We start from the raw sequence: 20855 nt of genomic DNA on the forward strand, positions 1-20855 counted from the left end.
TGCTGACCGTGGTCGGTAAGTGTACTTTCACCCAACGTGACAAGGCCTGGGAACGGGCGACACACGAGCAAGGCGGAGCTGGGAACACCGGACGTGCACTAGCGCGCAGTGTGGCCTCTGCCCGGGGGTCGTGGTCCGCCCCGGCGGCGAGGGTTCTCCCAAGCCGCCCGGCCGGGGCTCTCAGCCACGCTCCCCGGCACGGCCTCGCCAGCGGGGCGTGGGCGTTTCCGTCTCCAGCAGGCAGCGGCTCACGTGCAGTGTGACCACGGTCACGCCTAAAGCGGTACATGTCCGACAATTCCACACGGGACCGAAAGGCACACTCTAATGCTTACTTAATGAATGCCATTGACTTTATTTTTAAAATGTACAAATAAAAACCTGTAATTGTAAAAGGCAGTGCGAGAGCTCTCATTACAGCGCTTCCTGACACAAATGACACGCTGCTAATTACAGAGGCAGACCTACGAACGCAAACCCGTTTCCTCTCGCAGGCCAACCGGGCGCACAGCAGCGCCGGCCCGAAGGCCGCGAGGCTCGTCTCGGCTTCGGGAAGACGGGGAGGGCGAGCTTCCCAATGACGTTTGTCACTGGCACAAAAGAGGAGCGGAGGAGCATGCACACCGTGTCTCTTCTGACCTCGACGAAGACTTTCCACCACGGAGCGAACGTGAGGAGGAGAGGGGATGCAGCAGGCGGCACGACGCGCCCAGCTGAGGCACCGGGACACTCCCGGCAGGTGACTCGGGCCTGACCTAGACTCACGCTCAGGGCACACGTGAAAGCAGCTCCTCCATCTGTCTCCCCAGCACCCCGCTCCGCCGGAGTGAGTAACTGAGACAGCGGAGGGAGAGTTCGGGCCGAGTGCTTGGAGACGAAGCCTGAGTTCTCGCTCCCTCGGTACCGAGAGCACGGCGACCCGCAGCCCTTATCCTCGGTTTCTGAGCTACGAGCGGAGAGGGCAGGAGAGCTCCCGCCTCCCGAGGCTGTTCTGGGCACCCAACCAGCCTGTGGGAGGGGAGGGTCCTTCTCACCTCAGATGCAGTGACGACACAGGCTGGTCAATGTGACAATGCAGGCTGGAATCGTGGGTGTGGGCTTGGCAGAAGAGACCAGCAGGTGGTCAGTTAACTCCTCTGAGGGCCAGGGTCTTGCTCCGTCCAGCCAGGGAGAGAAGACCCACAGTGGGGACACCCGAGTCGAGGGGCACGGAGCAGACGCTGGATGAGTGCCACCTGAGTGTGACCGGTGGTCCCTCCACCGCCTGCCATGCTTGGGGGGCTACAGTGGACAGTTTCAGCAAACGTGGCACGGTGTCCAACCTGCGGCCCTGGGCCACACGTGTGTCAGGGTAGCTATGAATACGGCCCAACACAGAATCATAAATGTACCTAAACTGAGGGTTTTTTGTGATTCCATGTGGCCATGTATTTACTGTGTGGCCCCAAACAACTCCTCTTCTTCTTCCAGTGTGTCGCCCAAAGGCAGGACCCCCGCCAGCCAGAGCACCGCACCCGCCGTGCCCACATGCCCATCGACGCCGGAAGCAGCCGCACCAGCACCCGCCGTGAGGCCCCGGTTGCCAGGTGCTGGGCGGGATTCTTTACAAAACAAACTTCCTGGAGCAGAGCTGTCGCCAGTAACTGAACGAGAAGCAATGGCCAAGTGACGGCGACCGTCTACGCTGCAGAAACACCCATTAGAGGGGCCGGGGGGGGCGGGGCCGGGGGGCGGAGAGCCACTGCCTCCCGAGCCCCGCCGCATCGCCACATGCTGGGCTCCCTGAGCTCCCTCCCAGCTCTCCAGCAGCCGCCAGGTGGGCGCCTTCGCACCTGTCGGGTCAGGGGGCTTACCTGAGGAACCTGGGATCTGAAAGCACAGGTTCTTGTCCCTAAAACCCCCTTCCCTTCCTCTAAATCACTCCTCCCGGCCTTGGCCTCCCAAGGACAGAGAAATGCCGCCCTTCTGAAGGGAGGCCGGGGCGCGGCTCCTTCACTCCCTGAGCACTAGCTGCGGGCCCGGGGGTGACGGGAGCCCCCGGAGCAGTGAGCGAGGCTCTGCCCACCCCCCTGGGCGCGCCGGGCACCGGCAGCCCGCACGCCCGCGCCCGCCCGCCCGCCGCGCCCTCACCTTGAAGGAGGCGTGCTGCTCCATGTGCCGGAGCAGCTGGGGCTTCTGCGCCGCCGTGTAGTCGCACACCGCGCACTTGAACTGCTTCCCTGGAAAGAAGGGGGCGAGGTGAGTGTGCATGAGGGCGGCGCCGGGCACCACGCCACCCGGCAGTCCGCACCTCGGACGGGGTCCCAGCAGGTAGGGGCGCAGACGCAACACGGCCTGCTGGGTCCCCCACGGGTGGAGCGCGGACACCCGGCTCGGCCTGGGGAGGCCCGGGAGCAGTGACCCCCGAGTCAAGGTGTGGCCAGGTGACCAGAGCAGAGACACGGGAGGGACAGGGGGGCCTGGAGGTGCGGGGCCCGGGTGGTCAGGAAGGTGGAGCAGCTGCGTGTCCCTGTGGGACCTAGTTTGTAAGGTCTGGGGAGAGTCGCGAGCCGGCCCTAGGGAAGCCGTGTGGCCAGAACTCGCGAGAAGTGCGGGCGCTGTCCTGAGAGCGGGGAGAGCCTGCAGAGGGCCGGGGGCCAGGGAGCAAGGTGTGCGAGCGTTCAGGAGCCCCTAACTCGGGGTGGGGAGCTGGGAAGAAAAGCGCAGAAGAACGCAAAACGTGGCTCTTTCAAGAGGATCAACAGGTATGCAGACACTCACTGACGGGATGCAAGGGGTACACGTTAGTGAGTGCACAGGGCCCACGGCACGTTTCACCCCCCCGACTAGCACAAGTAAAACCTCAGCTTGCCAGAACACAGACACGGCTTGCGAGAACACAGACACAGCCTGCAAGAACACAGACACGGCCTGCCAGAACACAGACACGGCTTGCGAGAACACAGACACGGCTTGCCAGAACACAAGCAAGAACACAAGCATGTACAGCCCGATGAGAACATGGCCCCTTCTCACAGCAGCAAGTGGGCACCCAGCAGCGTCCTTCCGTGGCGCACACCTGCTGCTGCTGCTCGGGGACCACGGCCACAGCCCCTGCGCGTGGCCACGGAAACCCCGGCTCCTTCGGGGACCTCGCCACGCTCGGACCAGCCGTGGGAAGTAGCCGCCCCCTCCGCAGCCCCTCCCCGCCCTTCCTGTGCGCTCTGGGACCCGGAAACACTGGCTGAAGGCACCAGCTCACCCCGAAACCCCTTCTCACCGGGGAAGCCAGTGAACCCCGCGATGCCAGGCCAACGGCAAGGTCCAGCCCTTGTTCCACCAGACGCCACCGCAGGAGGTCGGGCCCCAGCAACCCTCCGCACCGCTCGGCCGAGCCCGAGTCCGCACCTCCGCTGCCTCCTGACGCCTCCCTGACGAGCCGTCCTGAGCGTCCTCCCCCCCCCCCCGCCTTCACACGCTGACACTCCACAGCATCCGTTCCCCCCCCCCCCCGCCTTCACACGCTGACATGCCACAGCATCCGTTCCCCCCCCCACCGCCTTCACACGCTGACATGCCACAGCATCCGTTCCCCCCCCCACCGCCTTCACACGCTGACACGCCACAGCATCCCGGCCCACACTCCTGTCCTCCGTTCTGCAGGCTCCTTGCACACTGCTGTCCCCTGTGGGCTTCTGTAAACCCCTGGTGCCCAATCTGCAACTTCCACTCTGACCCCTTCCCTGAACTTGGACTTGAATACCCAAGTATCTGCTGAATGACCTGCTTAGCTGCCCCAAGTGCCCTAAATGGGACATGTTGTCGTGCCCACCAAGTGGGTTCCACCTGCAGCCTCCCCAGTTTATCGCTCACCTGGTCACCCAAGTCAGACACCTGCTGGCCTCCCGCAACGCCGCCACGGCCCTGCCTCCGCTCACCTCGCTTCTCTGCTTCTCCCTCCCAGATGTGTCTCTGTCCACTTGTCTCTGTTTCTGACACCTCCACCGCTGCTTCCGGCCCCCCGAATTTCTCCCCTGGATGGTGGCAAAACCTCTGGATTGGCTTCCTTGGCTTGGACGGACCCTCCCATCCACCCACCCGTCAACCACCCACCCAACACACACACATTCTGATGCCGCACCCTCCGTCCAGAAAACCTAACGTGGATTCTCCCGCAGCCCTCCCTGAGCAACCCACGGACGCCTCCCACTGCAGAACCCACCGAAGCCCAGAGAATGGTCTAGAGAGAGGCACCCCCACCCAGCAGGGTCAGGACAGCCCTCCTGCCCAATCCGTCTCTGCGGCGGAGGGAGGTGGGCGAGCCCGGGGCCAGGCAGCTGGCGGAGTGCCTGCTCACTGCACCCAGGGCTCAGGCGGGAAGCAATCCCGGGGGGTGGGTAGGCCACCACCCACTCCCTGCCCAGGCAGCTGGGGGGCTCGCTCTCAGACAGGAGCCCCCGCCCAGTGAACAGCTCAGCACCTCTGGTGTCGTCCCACAGCCCCATCTGCTCGGTGAGCTCCCCGAGGGCAGCTCCAGCTGCTCAGTTCCTTCACACAGAGTTCCACACGCGACCACAGAGACACAGAGCGGCGGGGACATCGGAGACCGGCCCACGAAAACAAACCACCCCCCTTCGCCTTCCAGCGCGTGCATTCCACGGGATCCCTGGGGGGGGGGGGGACAGCGAGGGAGCACTCCCCCACTGTAAGGTGCCTGCCTTGTTTAAGTGCCTGTTGGAGTCAGTGGGCCCTGCCAAACCCAGCTTTACTGCCCCTCAGACTTGGAGGAGATTAAAAGACTTAGAAAACGAAGTCTCCATAAATCCAACTGTTACTACCAGTAACAGCTGGAGGCAGGAAAGGGAAAATGCCTTCATCCGACTGTATCCAGTGTTACTGCAGAAGGTGGTATTTTGTGTAAATTTTTCAGAAAACCGACCTGACCCTTTCCCCGCGGACACTCTCCGAGCACGACGTGCTGACTGCGGCCTCCGGCCGAGAGCGGGTCCGAGAGAGGGCAGTCTGACCTCTCCCGAGCGCACAGATGACGGAGAGTCATCGCTGCAGACGCCAATCGCACACTGTGCCCCTGAGCTCTGGGGACTGAGAACACCGACCACGGACAACAGGCACATCTACCCAACACTTAGGACGACCCGACACCCTTGACAGGAGCACAGTCGTCCCACACCCCACCACGGCAGGCCGGGCATGCCCTCCCCAAACACATCCAGGTCCCGACCCCAGAGCCTGGCGATGTCCCCTCCTACGGCAAAAGGGATTTTGCAGACGTGATCAGGTTAAGGATCTTAGGATGGGAGATGCCTCAAATCATTCCGACAGACCCAGTGAAATCAGGAGGGTCTAAAGAGAGAGGCGGGAGGCTTGGAGTCAGACAGCAGGCGTGAGGACGCAGCGAAGGGACAGAGAGAGGCTGGAACCCTCCGCGCTGCCAGCTTTGAGGAGGAAGGAAGGGGCGCCCAAGCCTGAGGACGGGGCGGCCCCGAGAAGCTGGGAAGGTGAAGGAAACAGCTTCTCCCTCAGAGCCTCTAGAAGGCGTGCAGCCTGCTGACACCTGGATTTAAGGCTTCTGACCTCCGGAGCTGTCCCATGATAAATCTGTGTTGTTTTAAGCCACTCGTCTGGTGGGAGTCTGTGATGGCAGCCGTGGGACCCGCGCACACCCGCGTCACAAACGGGACGGCAAAGCGCTTGTTAAAGGCTGTGCAGGCCCAGGGCTCCACCCCTCCTTCCCGCCTTCCCGACACCCCTGCACTCAGCGGCTCTGCCACCTGCTGCGAGGAGAGGGCCCTGCGGGGAGCACCGCGCACTCTGCAGCAGGCAGGTGCTCTGCGGAGGACTTGGCCCCACGGTTCCAGCATCTGCGTGATTTCTGCAACAGCAAATCAGAACAGAAACAGCCACGGCTATAAAAACGTAGCTTAAAAAGCCCCTGTGCTCACAAGGCTGAACCTAAAACCGCTGCAGACTTTGAGAGTGTGCTGATTCCCTGTGATTAGTACGTCAGCCCTGACGCCAGGAGGGCCGGGTTGGGATGAGCTGGGGGAAGAAACGAAAGGTGGCCCAGAGTCAGACTGCAGGACGGCCGCCATGCCGGCACGGGCAGCCAAGACCCCGCCGCCCGGGGTGGTTCAGGGAACCGAGCTTCGGCCGCGTTGAATCTGCTCCGTAAGCTGCACGGTTCACTTTGCAGGGTGGGCTCCGTTACTCCAATGCACCTCGTCGCTCACGAAATCCGAGAACAAGAGCGTCGGGCGGACCCACGCAGGGTGCACACACACAGAGGCACCCCGGGCCCTGGAGTCAGCCCCACTCCTGCCCACCGCCCGGATCCTGTCCACACAGACATGCCACAGGCTGCCCTGTGCATGCTGCCCCGGCCTGTCGCTGCCCCGGACTAGGGAGAGTGACAGCGGGCCAAGGATGCTGCAGACACCAGTCCCTGAGGCCCAGTACATGACCACGGGCACATCAACCAGCTGGCAGCTCAGGGACCACTTGCTACCGACTCCCTGCTTTTACAGTGCATGTTTTTAGGGCCCATGGGCTGTTGGGGCTACTTTATCCTAGAGGGCTTCTGCTTTTCAGAGGAAAGAGGGAGGGAAAACTCCACTTGCTCTCCCCTAGAAGGTGCAGCCACGAGACCTCTTGCTGCAAACGAAAGAGCGAGGGAAAAAGGCGCTTTCTGCACTCAGGCCTTGTTTCCACGCGGAACCCTCCACCCACTGGCGCAAGGCACGAGATGCCCGGAGCTCGGGTCACTCCTCTCTGCAAATTTTACCAGAATGCTCCTTCACTCCAGTACAGAGGCCAGGTCGGATTGCAGGGAGGGGGAACCCAGAGGAATTAGCACGGAACTTCAAAGAGCTTTTCATTTCGTGATTAGGGAATCTGGCTGGGTTACATAACATAAAAGCACTGGGCCATTTAGTCTTCCCCACCTGCCGCAGGTGAGCACAGTCAACGGTCAGCCCCCAGACCCCAGCCACGGCCAGCCCCTCTCCGACGTCAAGAAGGGCACATGTGTTTCAGCCCGGGGTTGGCAGCATGGTCTTGCGCACTGTCGGTGCACACACGAGGGGCCTCACCGGGCCCCGTACAGCTCGCTGGCTCTCTCCGTCCACGCCGCCTGGCAAGCCTGTGTAACTGAAGTCTCCGCCCGGAATGACCTGCCTCTTAGAAGGCACAGTAATGAGCTCCTGTGGGGAACGGGAGTGAACACGCAGGGACGGATTGCTTTCAAGACGACAATAAATGTGGAAAATTAAATTCACAAGCAGGCAAAGGACAGGGTGCCTACTCAATTCCTTTCTACTTCATTAAAAGATGCCCAAGAAGACCCATTTATAGTGAATGCCTCTGCCACAGTTTAAAGCACCTGATTCACAAGCATTTGATGTAATACAACTGGGGGACGAGATGGGGAAAATAACTGGCCATTTTTCAGTGCCACTCCATCCCAACCACTTTAGGCAGGGTACCCCACACGTGGTCTCCCCCACTTTCAATCAACAAAACTTCCATCACCAAAACCTTCCACAAATCAGGCACTGTTTTAGGTGCCGGGGATACAAAACAAATACAGTTAAAGTCAAAATCCCCTGCATGCGGGGCTCACGGTCCAGTAGGAGACACAGAAAACCGCAAATAAGGACGTACGAGAAATGGCCGTCAGAGAACAGTCTACAGAGAAGTGGCGGGAAAGGCAGAAAAAGTAGGAAGTGATGGGTGGAGGGCCCAGGGGTGCAAAGTGACGAAGCAGGACACCAGGTAGTTCCTGAGGGAGAGACAAGCCAAGCGAGAAACAACAGGCGCAGGCGGCACGGCTGCCTGGGGGGGTGTGAGACCCTGCAGCACACGGCGGCGAGGGGAGGCCACCCTGGGGAGGGACCATCCAGCACAGACCCGAAGCCATGAACCAAGTGTCCACGGAGGATCAGAGGGGGAGAGTGTGCCGGGCAGAGGCTAGCAGCCTGGCGTGGGCTGGACCTGGCAGGTCTGAGGAGCAGGAAGGAGACCAACCAGCCCGTCTGGAGGGGGGTCAGGGGCGTGGGGCAGATGAGTTGGACGTGCAGAGCGGGTGAAGGGGGCGGGCGGGTCTCAGCGAGGACATGGGCTGTTACTCTGATGTTTATTTCAATAGGGGGACTGGCCGCTGTGGCAGAACAGATGGCAGGGGACAAGGGCAGACGCAGGGGCACTGCTAGGAGGCCAGTGGCTTGCACAAAAGCCATGCTGCGAGGGTGCAGAGAAGTGGGGTCCTGGGTCATGCCGAAGGGAGGACACCAGGTCTGCTCACAGACAGTCCAGCAGGACCCCAGGTTTGTGACTGGGGCAGCAGCAAGGGAGCGGTGACTGGCCCGGGGACAGTAGCACTGGCAACTACGGCAGGGGCCCCACCCAGCCCGCTGCCCGCTTTTGCACGGCTGGGAGGAAGGCATGCTCTCCCAAGGTCTGCTACACAAAACAAAACAGAAAACAAAAATATGTAGCAGAAACCTCAGATGACCCTCAACACCTAAAAAATTTACTCTCTCTTTGCAGAACCTGGGCACCCGGACCGCAGGAGACACGGACTTGGGGGACAAGGAGCTCAGCGCTGCACCAAGGTGCCTTCCAGACCCGCAGGTGCAGACTCCGAGGCGGAGGTGCAGGGGCTGGAGCGTGCAGCGGGGGACAGCGCTAAACAGGAGTCCGGAAGTCTTCCACGTAAGTGATCGAAGGCTGAGAGATCGCCTGGGACGTGGGCATGGGCATGGGAAGAAGGGTCCAGGGACCGAGCCCTGGGGCCTCCCGGGCTACAGGGATCAGAGCCAAGGAGGGCCCAGAACGGGGCGGCTGGGGGGCAAGAGGAAGCCCAGCAAGCAGGGGAACAGCCCCCAGCGAGCCCCATTTCCCTGATGAGGAAACTGAGGCTCAGAGAAACAGCCATCCGACCAAGGCCATCCTACCAGGCCGTGGCAGGCAGGCAAGACTCCTTCTGCCCGGGCTCTCTGAGGATGCCGTTCCCGCCACTGTGACCCCCTCCTGCCACTGTGACTCCCGCCCACCACGGCTCACACCCACCTCCCCGGAGCACGCACACGCCCACCATCACGGCACCTGCCTTCCTCAAGGCCGTGTGCCCCTCTTCCTCCCACGGGACTGTCAGCCCCTTAAAGGCAGGACTGTTCCTTACTGACCCTGTCCCCCCAGAACCTACCTCCACGGCCAGCACTTAGTCAGAATGCAACCACTGGTTCTTAACGAATGAATGGAGTTAGAAATCCATTTCACACTTTCTTGAGGTCAAATGTGCCCCGACACTGCATATGTTTTGGACTTGGTCCCTCTTTGGACTGAACATGGAAACCCTAACGTAGCTTGGATGACAGGGGCACCCACTGGGCACGTCGGGCCAGGGGTGACCGTGGGCACTCAGGATGCTCAGGCTCAGGCAGGGGCGGCAGCTTGAAGGGAACTGCAACTTGCAGAACCGGAGGTCGAGGTCTCCTGCGGACTCCTCACTCCCTGAGCCATCCCCCCACCCCCATGGCACACTTGCGTGAGCACACAGACACAGGGTGATGACCCAGCCCTGGAGGTCCTCGGCGCGGCCCCGGCACTGACCCAGCGCAGGGCTGAGAGCAGGCGGGCGAGGTCTCGTGGCTGCTGGTCTCAGGTGGAAACGCCACACGACGCGCGCCCTCGCCTGCCTCCAGGGCGCCCCCCGCAGCTCCCGCTGCCCCTGGGGGCGGGGCCTCAAGCCTCACTTTCACTCGCTCACCGTCAGCAGTGTGGAGGAGCTTGTGGCTTTTCAGCGTCCCTTTGGATTTGAACTTCTTGCCACACATGTCGCAGAGGTGGGTCTTCTCGGTGCTGTGACGGTTCATGTGAGCCTTCAGGTTGCTCTTGCTGCGAGTCGCGTACTCACACAGGGAGCACTTGAAGGGCTTCACCCCTGCCGGAGGAGAGAGGACACACGCGCACGTTTACGTATTCGTGTGTGTGTGTCCGCGCCCGCCTGCTCCCCACGCGCCCCGCACACTTCCCCTCCTCGTGTCCGGACGGGGAGGCCCCTCCCCCGGGGTCTGCCGCGGCCTCCCCTCTGCAGCCTTCGCGGACCTTCTCAGAGACAGTCCTCGCTTCCCCACCCACATGCCCAAGGCTGCAACTCCCCCGCCAGCGGCCTTCTCACGGCGCACCGTGGTGAGCTGTCTCCACCTGCCTCTCCCCGCCGCCTGGGAACCCCGCCAGGGCACAGGCCCCAAGCGGTTTATCCAGCGGATGTTCGTTCAATCCAGCTGAGCCGAGTTAAACTGAACAGAATTGAAGCAGCCATGGGCCTCTGCAAACATCAGTGGGGTTGGGTGCCCAGGGCCAGACGTGAAAGCACTCGTCACTTCCTGAGACTGGCAGAGCTCCCCACCCTAGTGCGGGATGGGTGATGCCTGGGACTGTGGGCGCTCTGGCCCCCGCGGCCCCCGTCACTCCTCAAACACCCACAGCACCTGTTTTGCAGTGAAGACTGGGGCCTGATTTGAGGCTGAGGGCCCGGCCCCGCCTGCATGCAGACCAGCAAAAGGGCCACTAGAACCTGGTGTGACATGGGGGAAGGCTGTGCCCGCACTTGAGCACAGGGGTGTAACAAACCGCAGGGAGCCCGGCCTGCTCACCCCTGACCTTTGCACTCATGACCTCTTGGGGGAGGAAACAGGGCTGGGCCGCACGGTGGCGGGCGCCCAGGAGCACAGCCGAGGCACTCACCTGCGCTCAGCGGGAAGGCATGTCCCCGCCGCGCCCCGACCCCAGCTCCTCCCTCACTGCCGACCCCTCGATTCTGGCTCTGCTGTCAGTCCCTCCCTTCCGCAGGGCCTCCCTGTGGCCTAAAACCGGGCCACTGTTGCCCCGTTGGTGGGAAGGACCGAGTCCTCCATCCCCTCCCGGAGCCTCCCCGCTCCCCCTGCAGTGCTCCAGGTCCCTAACACATAGGAAGGGGCCCACACAGATGTCCGGGTGGGCTCCCCCGGGCCCCACGGCTCGGGGCCTCAGCCCCAAGGAGCTGTGTCCTGACCCAGGGGGAGAAAACAAAGTTGGCGGCCGGCTGCCTGCAACAGTGCCCTGACCTCCAACTCCCCCAAGTCCCAGAGTGCTCCCCACACTTCCCTTCACGGGCGAGCACCCTAAAAGCACAGACTGCACTCCTCCTTCTACTACCTCATCCGTACACATCTCCTCCCGGCTCTGAGTTCTGAGGTCCCCCTGGCCTTCATCCACTCAGAACACCAACCAACACTAGCTCAGCACCTGCTGGGCACAGCGCACCCTGGTGGGCACGGGAGGTACTGCTGTAACTGAGACGGCTGGGCCTCGCTTCTTGGTGCAGGAGTCACGGAGATTTACTGACACAGCAACGAGAGCCATGATGAACTGCAGGCCTCTCATCCCTGCAACTGCAACTAGGTCAGTCACACGTACATCACTGGCCACGGCAGACTGGTGGGCCCGCTTCCCGGGAACTCGCTCCCCGGGGAGTGTGCGGGCACCAAACGCAAAGGGTGCCCCCCCGCCCCCAGAGAGGCGGGCACTCACCTTCGTGAGCCCAGATGTGCCGCTGGAGGTCGGAGCCGTTCTTCATGAAATAGAAGTCACAGTACGGGCACTTCATGGCTCTCTTTCCGATGAGCCCTTTCAGCTGCACCCTCCTCCCGAGCACCTCGGAGATGGTGCTCATGGAGACCTCTGGAAGGGACGACGCAGGCGGGGCGTCAGAGGGCCTCGGGGCGCGTGGCGTGCGAAGGGGCCTCTCCTGAAACCCCGGCCCGTCCCGGCAGCCAAGGCGGCAAACCAGCATGCGCCTCGCGGGGTCCCGAGAGAGGAGTTCTGCCCCGAGTTAACCCAGAACCCAATCGGGCCTCAAACGCAAACACGTGTTCACGTGACGTGGGGGCGTGCAGGAACACGGGGTGACAGACGGCTGGATGCAGAACTCGAGACCATCTGCCGGAGAAGGGCCTCATTTCTCCCACAAATCTAAGTCATGGGGGGGGAGCAGGGGCCGGGGGTGTCCTGTGAGGGCACAGGACGCCGAAGTGACACACGACCGAAAGCACAGCGCCTGGATCTTGACCCACACAGGCCAACGGTGAAAACAAACCCCGTGTCAACGGGGGACATTTTAAACGGGCTGGCGGGAGGGGGAAGAAGGGGTCCTGGGGACCCTCGGCCTGAATGGTGGCAGGCACAGGGCTACGCCGACAACCGGAACTACAGGTGCACTCTGGAGTTCCGGTTATGGGGAAGCACATGACGTCCGGGACACCCTTCCCAACACCCCGGGAGACAGCAGCGCGGGGGCTGACCCGGGGCAAGTCCAGCAGCACGGAGGCCGCTGCGGGGCTCGGCTGTGGGCACGCGGGACCCCCGCCCCCAGGACGCCCCTGGGCTGCGGGACAGCGCACACCACCGGAACGCAAGGGGCAGGCGACTGCGGTGGGGAGTCGGAGGCACCCCCGGACCGGGGCCACCAGCGCCTCCCCGAGAGCGGGGCTCTGAGAGAGAGCACAGCACGTCAACGGGAGCCCACCGGGCAGAGTGGGGGAGACGAGTCCCGGGCCGTGAGAGCCGCAGTGACGAGACAGGGATGCCCAGGCAGCGGGGCCTCGCCCTCACGCAGCTCAGTGGTGTGGGACTGACCGGGGGTGGCGGCCACTCCACCTCGTGGATGCTCCTGGGCCAGGGAGGAGGCCCGCGCCCCCCTACACCACCAGGGTGGGCAGCACAAACTTGTGGACGGAAGGGGCGGCCCGGGCGCCTGGGGTGGGCTCCAGGCCAGACGTGCACTGGACGTGGCTGCGTAGGGGCACTCCACATTTACGTGGGGGGTAGGGGGGGGGGTAGATGAGGCACGTGACTGCATACACCCCCAGCTCTAAACGAGGACGGCTGTTTCCCTGGCATCACTGTCTTCACCCCCACCCCCCACGTCCATCAGGAGCAGCCGGCAGGCAACGCTGTCTTAAAGTGAGTGTGAGCACCCTGACATTGACCCCCGGTCCGGGCCGCAGAACCTTACCAGGATGGTTCGTCTTGATATGTGACTTTATCAATCGATCTTCTGAAAAAGACTTTTCACACACAGGACAAGAATAACTCCTTTTGTCCTTAACAGAAAGAGAGCATAATCAATTGGCTGTCTGTTCCCCCCAGGCTCCGTGGAGACACCACCACCACCGCCGTCACCACCGCCGCCACCACCGCCACCACAGCAGCCGGATGCACAGTGCGCCTTTCCGAGGACGAGACATGCAGCCGGCACCTGGCCCCACACAGCCCGGCAAGCTCAACAGTGGCAGGGGACCGACGTCACCTCCATGTCAGCGAGATGGACAGGCTGGCGGGGACGGCAGTCCTGAGGAGGTGACCAGCCAGGGGAGGCCGGGCTGGGCCTCGAGTCCACACACAGACAACTCTGCTCCGAGACCCCATGCACTGTGTCCCCGGCGCTCAGGCAGGGCAGGCGTGGGGCCGCGTGTCCTTGACTGCGCCTCTCCGAGGACAGGCACTGTCGTGCTCGGGTGACAGGGTAAGTAAAACACTGAGGCCAAGGGCTGTGAGCAAGAGCCAGAGCCGGAGCCCGGGCGTCCGGAGTACGGGTGCCCCCGGGCTCCTCCGGCCACCGAGGCCGTGTCCCACCGCGGCTGCAGGCGCAGAGCTCACCCAGCGCAGTGGCCACCCTCGCTGAGCAGGCAGGCTGACTGCGGGGCGGCGGCCCCAGCTGGGGAGACACCTCTGTGCGCCCCCGGGCTGTGGCCCCACTCGCCCGCCTTCTCGCCCGAGCTCACGCAGGGGCTCTTCCACGGGGCGGTCGTCCCTGCGGGCGGGCGCCAGGGTTAACCTGGGTCCCCCACATGCACACGTGGGAGTCCTAGCCCCCACGCCTCAGCCCTTACTCGGGAGCAGGGTCAGGGCAGGTGTAATGGGGTCGACGAGGCCACCGGGCGGGCTGTGACCCAATACGCCTGGTGTCTAAAAAGGGGCACTTGGACACAGATGTGCACCCCAGGAGGACGCCCTGTGAAGGTGAGGGCACGGGGGACGCGTCCGCAAGCCCAGGCGCCCAGAAGACTGCCAGCGGGGACAGCCCTGCCGCCTGGGGGCAGTGGCAGGCTGACACCTTGGTCGCACGCTCCTCGCCTCCAGAGCCCACCGCGGGGCGTACGCCGCTGCCGCTCCAGCCACTCAGGCGTGCGGAGCTGCGACACAGCCCCTGAGAGGTGAGGACAGGGCTCGAGCTGAGCAAGGAAACGGAGCAGCGGCAGCTGGCGCTACCTGCACCGCGGGCAGGTGCTGCAGAAGGTGGACGGAGAGGGGCAGTTCGTCCGGGCGTCAGGTTCCACCCCTGCTCTCACCCCTAGCGTCCCCAGCAGGGCAGACGCCCAGGGGAGGCGGCCTCGGTGCACGCTGGGCGGGCCGCGAGACAGCGGCAGGCCCACACACAGCAAGCCTCGGACGCCTGAGCAGCCTGAACACGCTTCGCCCGCCCACGCGCGACGGCGTGCCGAGACCTGGGGGTGAGGACCCTGCGTGGCCAGATGAACTCAGAACCGACGCCAGACCCACAGGGGCCGTGGGGAGTGTGCTGGGCTGGGCCGTGTGCGCTCGGGAGCCTGTAACACAGGCCCCGCCCCTGGGGTTGACAGGACGCCTGGTGCCCGCCACTACGGCGCACCCGCGGGAAGCTGGGCCTGGCTCCGAGTGCTCTCCGTGAGTTGGGGAGGGGCTCCCGTCCGCACAGACCCCCAAGTGCAGCCCACCCACACCCCGAAGCAGTGATGACAACTAGAACAACCACGCCTTAGCAGCTGACCGCGTGCACAGCGCTGGGCACCGCTGCAGGTGCCCCACCCTCACAGGTGTTTGGGAGCCTGCCCGAGGCCACACCCCCAGGAGAGCAGAGCTGGGCGTCCAGACCAGGCCTCTGCATCCGGAGCGCTTGCCCGCCGGGTGAGTCTCGGGGCTCAGAACCCTGCGTTTAAACCCTGTCTTCACCGCGTATCAGCTGGGGCAGCTGGGGGCACGTGATGGGACACGTATCGGCGCCTGAGTTTCTTCAAAACGTCAATGAAAACTGCCTCCCTCATTGGACTGCTGGGAGGGCCGAGGAGACTGAAACCACACAACGTGGATTTCTGGTTCCAGGCCCAGCCGGCAGGAAAGGACAACAAATCTGAACACGCTGAGAAAGCCACAACTCTTCTGAGGCCCGCGGGGGGTCAAGGGGCAAGTCACCGCCCCCAAACAGGAGCGAGCAGAGAACCAGCTTCCTGGAGCAAAAACCCACATGCAGAACCTCCCTGAGACGCAGGACAACTGCAGGACACATCTGGGGGACCCAGCGATGTGAGGACGCCCAGCTCTGGTGAGTTTTATCCACACGGGCTCAGTCTGCTCCCACAGTGACTATCGGAGAAAAGCTGTCTTAGCTTCCAGCAGGGGAGGGAGAGGGGCACCACTTTGAGATGCGCCAGAACTTTCCCGTCCTCCTCGCACAGTCTATCCCCAGGGAAAACTAGCAAAGCAGCCCGCGGGCAAGACGGGAACCCACGGCGTGTGTGCACGGACGCCCGGAGTGAACGAGGAATCAGTGAAGAAAGACAGGCGGAATGCCCCCAGACACATGCAGGTAAACACACACCTTTAAATATCATGAGTCAAAGAAGCGATCCGAAGAAAAAATGTTAACTCATTTCAACTAAACAAAAATAAGAACTTGTCAAAGTCTGTGGGAAGCAGTGAAAGCTGTGCTCAGGGGAAATGGACAGCACTGACGCGGATGTCAGAAACGAGGCAAAACCTCAAATTGATCACCTGAGCTTCCACCTTAAGAAAGCAGGGGGAAAAGAGCACATCAAAATCAAACCAAGCAGGAGAAATAAAAATTACAGCAGAAACCAATGAAATAGAAAATTAATAATGAAAACAAATCAATGGAACCAAATGCTGGTTTTTTACGAAGATCAATAACATAATTGAGCCTTTGGCCCAGCTAAGAAAAAAGAGAGACGCCACAAATTAGTGACATCAGAAACGAACGAGGGGACCACTGGAGGCCACGTGGCCGCTGAAAGGACCATAAGGGGGCACCATGAAAAACTCTGTCCACAGGTTTGACAACCAACATGAAATATAGCAATTCCTTAAAGCAATAGACCATTGTTTTAACAATAAGGAAATAGCAATAAGCGATTCCTTAGAAGATACCAATGGCCAAAACACACAGAAAGAAAAAGACAATGTGAATAGGCTTGTATCTATTAAAGAAATTGTATCAATAGTTAATAATCTCCCAAAACAAAAAGCACCAGGCCCAGATGGGCTCACCAGGGAATTCTACCAAACAATTAAGTAAGAAGTTACACTAGCTCTCTACAATCCCCTGCAGAAAACAGAAGCAGAGGGAGGGCTCCCTAACTCGCTCTGGGAGGCCAGCGCCACCTGACACCAAGGACAGACAAAGACATTACAAGGCAAGTACAGGCCAGTGTCCCTCATGAACACAGACGCGAAAACCCTCACCAAAGCGCCAGCACATCCAACCCAGCGATGGACGAGACCTCTGCAGCACGACCAAGGGGGCTCACCCCGGTGTGCAGGGCGTGTGGGGGGAGGGGGAACACGGCACCCCTCTGTACTTTCTGCTTAGTTTTGCAGTGCCCCCAAAACGCTCTGAAGCTGACATCTATCAAGAGAAACCGGTGCTCAGGACAGCGTGAGGGCTCCGTACAGCTGGGGGAGCGCTGCTGCAGTGGTGTTCCAGGGACGGGGCAGCTCGGCCCTCCGACTCCATCCTGGAGGGCGGCTCGAGAATCCGTTCGTTCGAAAAGCGAGTCGCCTCTCCCCATTAGAAATGCAGTATCAGCGTGGAAGGGCTGTCAGGGCAAGAACCGAAGTTTGTTCGACAGCCAAGACTTTTTTCCCGTGAACCACCTGGTTGAGCACTGAATTGTTCGAGATGGAGGTGGGGCTGTGCTCGGCCCGAGATGACAGACCTCTCGCGGGCTGTGCGCACTGGGGCCCTCCGAGGGCGGGTCGGAACGAGTGCGCCTCCATCCCTCTGTGGGTCCGATCCCTCTGTGGGTCCGCTGCTGGTGCAGACCGTCTCCTGGGGCTGGTGTTCCCAGAGCGTGCTCAGAAAAGGGTGCTGCATACTCAGACACGCAAGTCCCTCTGGACAGCCAGGCAGTGTGGGTGGACGCCCTTCCCAGCAAACATCTGGGTTCCGAGTGCTACCTGCCAAGCTCCGACGCCCAGGGGTCCAGGCAGCTCCGGGAGGCCGTCTTGAGCTTTCGGTCCAGCCCAAGCCACAGACTCCCGCCCAGACTACATCATGGGCAGGAGGCATCTCGGTGCACCCGTCACTGTCCTCCTCTGCCCTTGACCCTTCCACAGGACCGCGGCACTCCCAGATCCACGCACAGGAACTTGTGTTCACAGTGACATTCTGAAAGACACGTTGGCGGGGGCAGCACACGTCCTGGAGGAGGCCCCCCCGCCCCGTCACCGGAGTTGATGGAGCCTTCAGGAAGAGGGCTTTGAAGGAGTTTACAGCGATCGCCCCTGAGTCCTTGCTATTTGATTTTTTTCCTTTTAATCTCTGACAGTCCGAAAGCAATTTATCTTAGAGCTTATCAGGGCCCCGCGTTTCTTGATGGCTTTGAAGATTGTCGGAAGGACACAGGCTGTGGGGACGGGTGCTGGGAGAAGGGTGCACTCTTAGGAGTCATTTATTCCTTTTCAAAACCTCAGTTCCGCACCGGAGATGAAAACCCAAACTGACAAAGCAGACTTAAAAAGAGCGGCGGTTAAAAGCATTCCCGGCAGCGGCAAAGAGGGAGAGCTCCGTGCGGCAGTGACGGGAGGAGCGCCCAGCCCGGGAGTTTGTTTGTTCCGAGGGAGAGACCTTCACAGCAACACAAGACTCTGCAAGAAGGGAGGTGTCGGCGGCAGGCCGCGGCCTCGGGACGCGTGCAGCCCAGGGCCCATGCTCAGAGCCCGCGCTCTGCTCTGGGCAAGCCCAGCCTCGGTCTCCGCCTCTGCACCGCCATGAACTGTTGCGTAAAAAAGTCCACCTATAAAGGGCCTGACACCAACTTAAACACACAAGGAGGCTCCGCTCGGAGCAAGTTCTCGGGAATCGAAGTCACAGTCAGGGCACTGCTGCCCGCCCTGGGCCGACCCTTCACCCCCAGGCCTCCCAGGGCCCCGTCAAGTGCCGGGCTCGGTGCTGCGGGCAAGGGGGTGAGATGCTGAGCCCGCCCTCGAGGGCTCACAGGCTGGGGCAGAAAGGGAAGTGCCAACACACAGAGGCCACTGTCACTGCGGGACACGCCCACCTGTGGAGAGGACACGAGAGGCGACGCTGGCACTGTGGCTAATGTGCACAGTTAGAAAACAGCCAGAAAAGGGCGCCATCGGGGTTTTGGCTCAAGGATTCTCCTTCCACCGAGAGCAATGGTTTTGCCAGGCTGTGCCCCTTCGTTTGGAGCTAGACCTGGGGCCACCGATAGGAAGCTGTTCTGTGTGCAGGATGCTCTGGTGGCCCGAGGTCTCTGTGCTGTGGACACACGCCCAGCAGGACAACACAGAAACAAGGTGGCCTATGACCAAGTAAGAAAAGACCATGCGCTTGTAGCTCCAGGAAAGGAAACGCCTATATCCGATCGTTTAGGTTCGGTAACATTTTCCTCCCCTTAAAAAAAACAAGACCAACCCACTTATTTCCAGAATGGTACGGGAGGCAGCTCCCACCCTCACTTGCTCTGTGCGTTGCTGGCAACATGTGACTTCAGCTCACTTGCAGCAAGTACAGGTAGGATTTTTTAAACTACGTGTGCCTTCTTTAGCCAAAAACAGACTACGCGCTTCTCGAAACCAAGGGCCGGCGTCGACCTTAAACCGGTGAAAAACCACCACCCAGACGGACACAGCACCACCACCACCACCACCACCCCCCTCCCCTCCCGCCGTCCCTGCTCCTGAGGACGAGCACCCGCGCCGTGAACCCTACGAAGGCCATCTCACTGAACGCCCACCGCGCCCCTGGCGGTGGGGCCTGCTGCCGCCACTGCACAGCCCAGGGGCCGGACAGGTGAGGCGGCGAGGCCACGCCGCTTACAGGTGCTAGACTCGGAACGCAACACCACACGCGTGCCCACTCCCGGCTCGGGCGCGCAGCCGTGACCGTGCCCCGTGCCGGTTACCTGCGAGGCGTGCGGGGCAGGAGCACGAGCCGGAGACGAGGGGGACGCGCTGACACGCTCCGCACATCCACCACACGCTGCGCTTCCTGATAGTTCAAAAGTCTGTGTCAGGAGAGACTCACTTCATTAACCGACTCCCAGGCCCCCCCCCACGTGTGATGACAGGGGCGTGCGCCCGGGGAGGGCGCGCGTAACAGTCACCCCCTTGGGGTTCTGATTCGGGGCGTCGTGGATTACACTGCCTGGGACAGGGACTTACACTCGTGTTTAATGGGACTCGCAGGCCATCGCCCCCTTCACACGGCCACCCCGCACATCCAGGTACACACACCGACACGTGCCCGTACGGAAACACGGAAACGGAGGTCTCAGAAAGAGAACACTTACCTTTGGCGGGGTGAACGACAGACACTGGGGATTTCTATTTCACTCTATCCGCTCCCTTTCTCAGACAAAGCCGCTGTGGCCCCTACACCGCGTCACCAGTCTTTGGGGATCATGGCCCAGGGGAGAAGTGCACTGGCCCGGGGCACCGTGCATGCTGCCTAGTCTGACGCTCGCAGCCCCAAGGACAGGACAGAGCGCCCTGTCCCCCCGCCCGAGAAAGGTGAGGCTCAAGGAGGCTGAAGGACTCGCCCTGGGTCACAGGGCCCCTCCCACCGAACAAACCCCGTGTTCTCTCGGGAACCCCCTTCGCAAGGCTCCCCCGGTGCTGTAAAAAGTGGGTTTGCTCCGGGAACGTGGGGGACTCATGCCCTTGACTGGACCCCCACGTTTCCTTGATTCTGATACGTCCTCTATGGTCAGTCACCCCTTCTAGTTACTGATGGGCGTGGGGGGTGCCGGGAAGACACCGCCCTGAGCGTGCGCACGCCTTCCGATCACTAGTGGGCCCTTCGCTGGGACGGTTTTGGAGAGTCACACGGGAACCGAGCCAAATTGTCCCGGAGCCCTCTCCCAATGAGAACAGACCTGGGCATAGGGCCGCTTGGGGTGGGGGTGGGAGTGGGGGTTAACCTTAAGTTCCCTCACTGTCACACTGCATGGGGATCTGTGCTAAAAACAGTAAGTCCTGGACCAAATGGGAGGGCCCAGCCAGCCTCCCGACACCCCCGGCCTCACCCCCCAGGTCACACGCGAGGGGACCAAGCCCCCGGCCGATGCGAGGGCTCTCCCAGGCCGGGACAGCACCGTACCCCGGGCCGGGCCAGACCGGCCCCTAGGCAGAGTCTCAGCTGGACAAGGGCGTCTGCACTGCGCCTTTTCAGCACGAAGCTCATTGGTGCCACCAGCGGGGAGCCCCACCGCCGCCCAGGAAAGGCGGGCACGGCATTCGCCCCACCATTCCGTGTGAAGGGTCCAGAGCAGGCGAATCCACGGAGACGGAAGCGGGCGGGCGAGCGGCTGCCTGGGGCGCGGGGAGGGGAGGGAGAGCGGTGACAAGCTCTCCCCAACAAGAGAACTCCCACCAGGTTGGTGCATCCTGGTGCCTTCGGCTGCACCACGGAACAACGTATAGGCTCGAAGGACAGATGCTGTCCAAACCTGTAACACCGGAGCCCATTTTCACGAGCGATGCTGCCTCACCACAGCGGCAAGGCGGGCCACCGGCCT

General features: G+C 61.9%; 1 protein-coding gene across 2 annotated transcripts in view; it reads right to left on the reverse strand.

Moving 5' to 3' along the window:
- Positions 1-20855, reverse strand: part of ZFAT (zinc finger and AT-hook domain containing) — a 111639-nt gene that overhangs the window by 37295 nt on the left and 53489 nt on the right. For both annotated transcript variants that reach the window (XM_045861516.1, XM_045861515.1), the window contains 4 exons: positions 13055-13142; positions 11572-11721; positions 9767-9940; positions 2131-2219 (listed from right to left, as the gene is read on the reverse strand). In XM_045861516.1, the coding sequence (XP_045717472.1) occupies positions 2131-2219; positions 9767-9940; positions 11572-11721; positions 13055-13142 (501 nt within the window). The remainder of the gene's footprint in view (positions 1-2130; positions 2220-9766; positions 9941-11571; positions 11722-13054; positions 13143-20855) is intronic.

Source organism: Phyllostomus hastatus, unplaced genomic scaffold (genome assembly GCF_019186645.2).
Source record: "Phyllostomus hastatus isolate PE091 unplaced genomic scaffold, TTU_PhHast_1.1 phas_scaffold_21, whole genome shotgun sequence".
In the NCBI taxonomy this organism is placed as follows: Eukaryota; Metazoa; Chordata; class Mammalia; order Chiroptera; family Phyllostomidae; genus Phyllostomus; species Phyllostomus hastatus.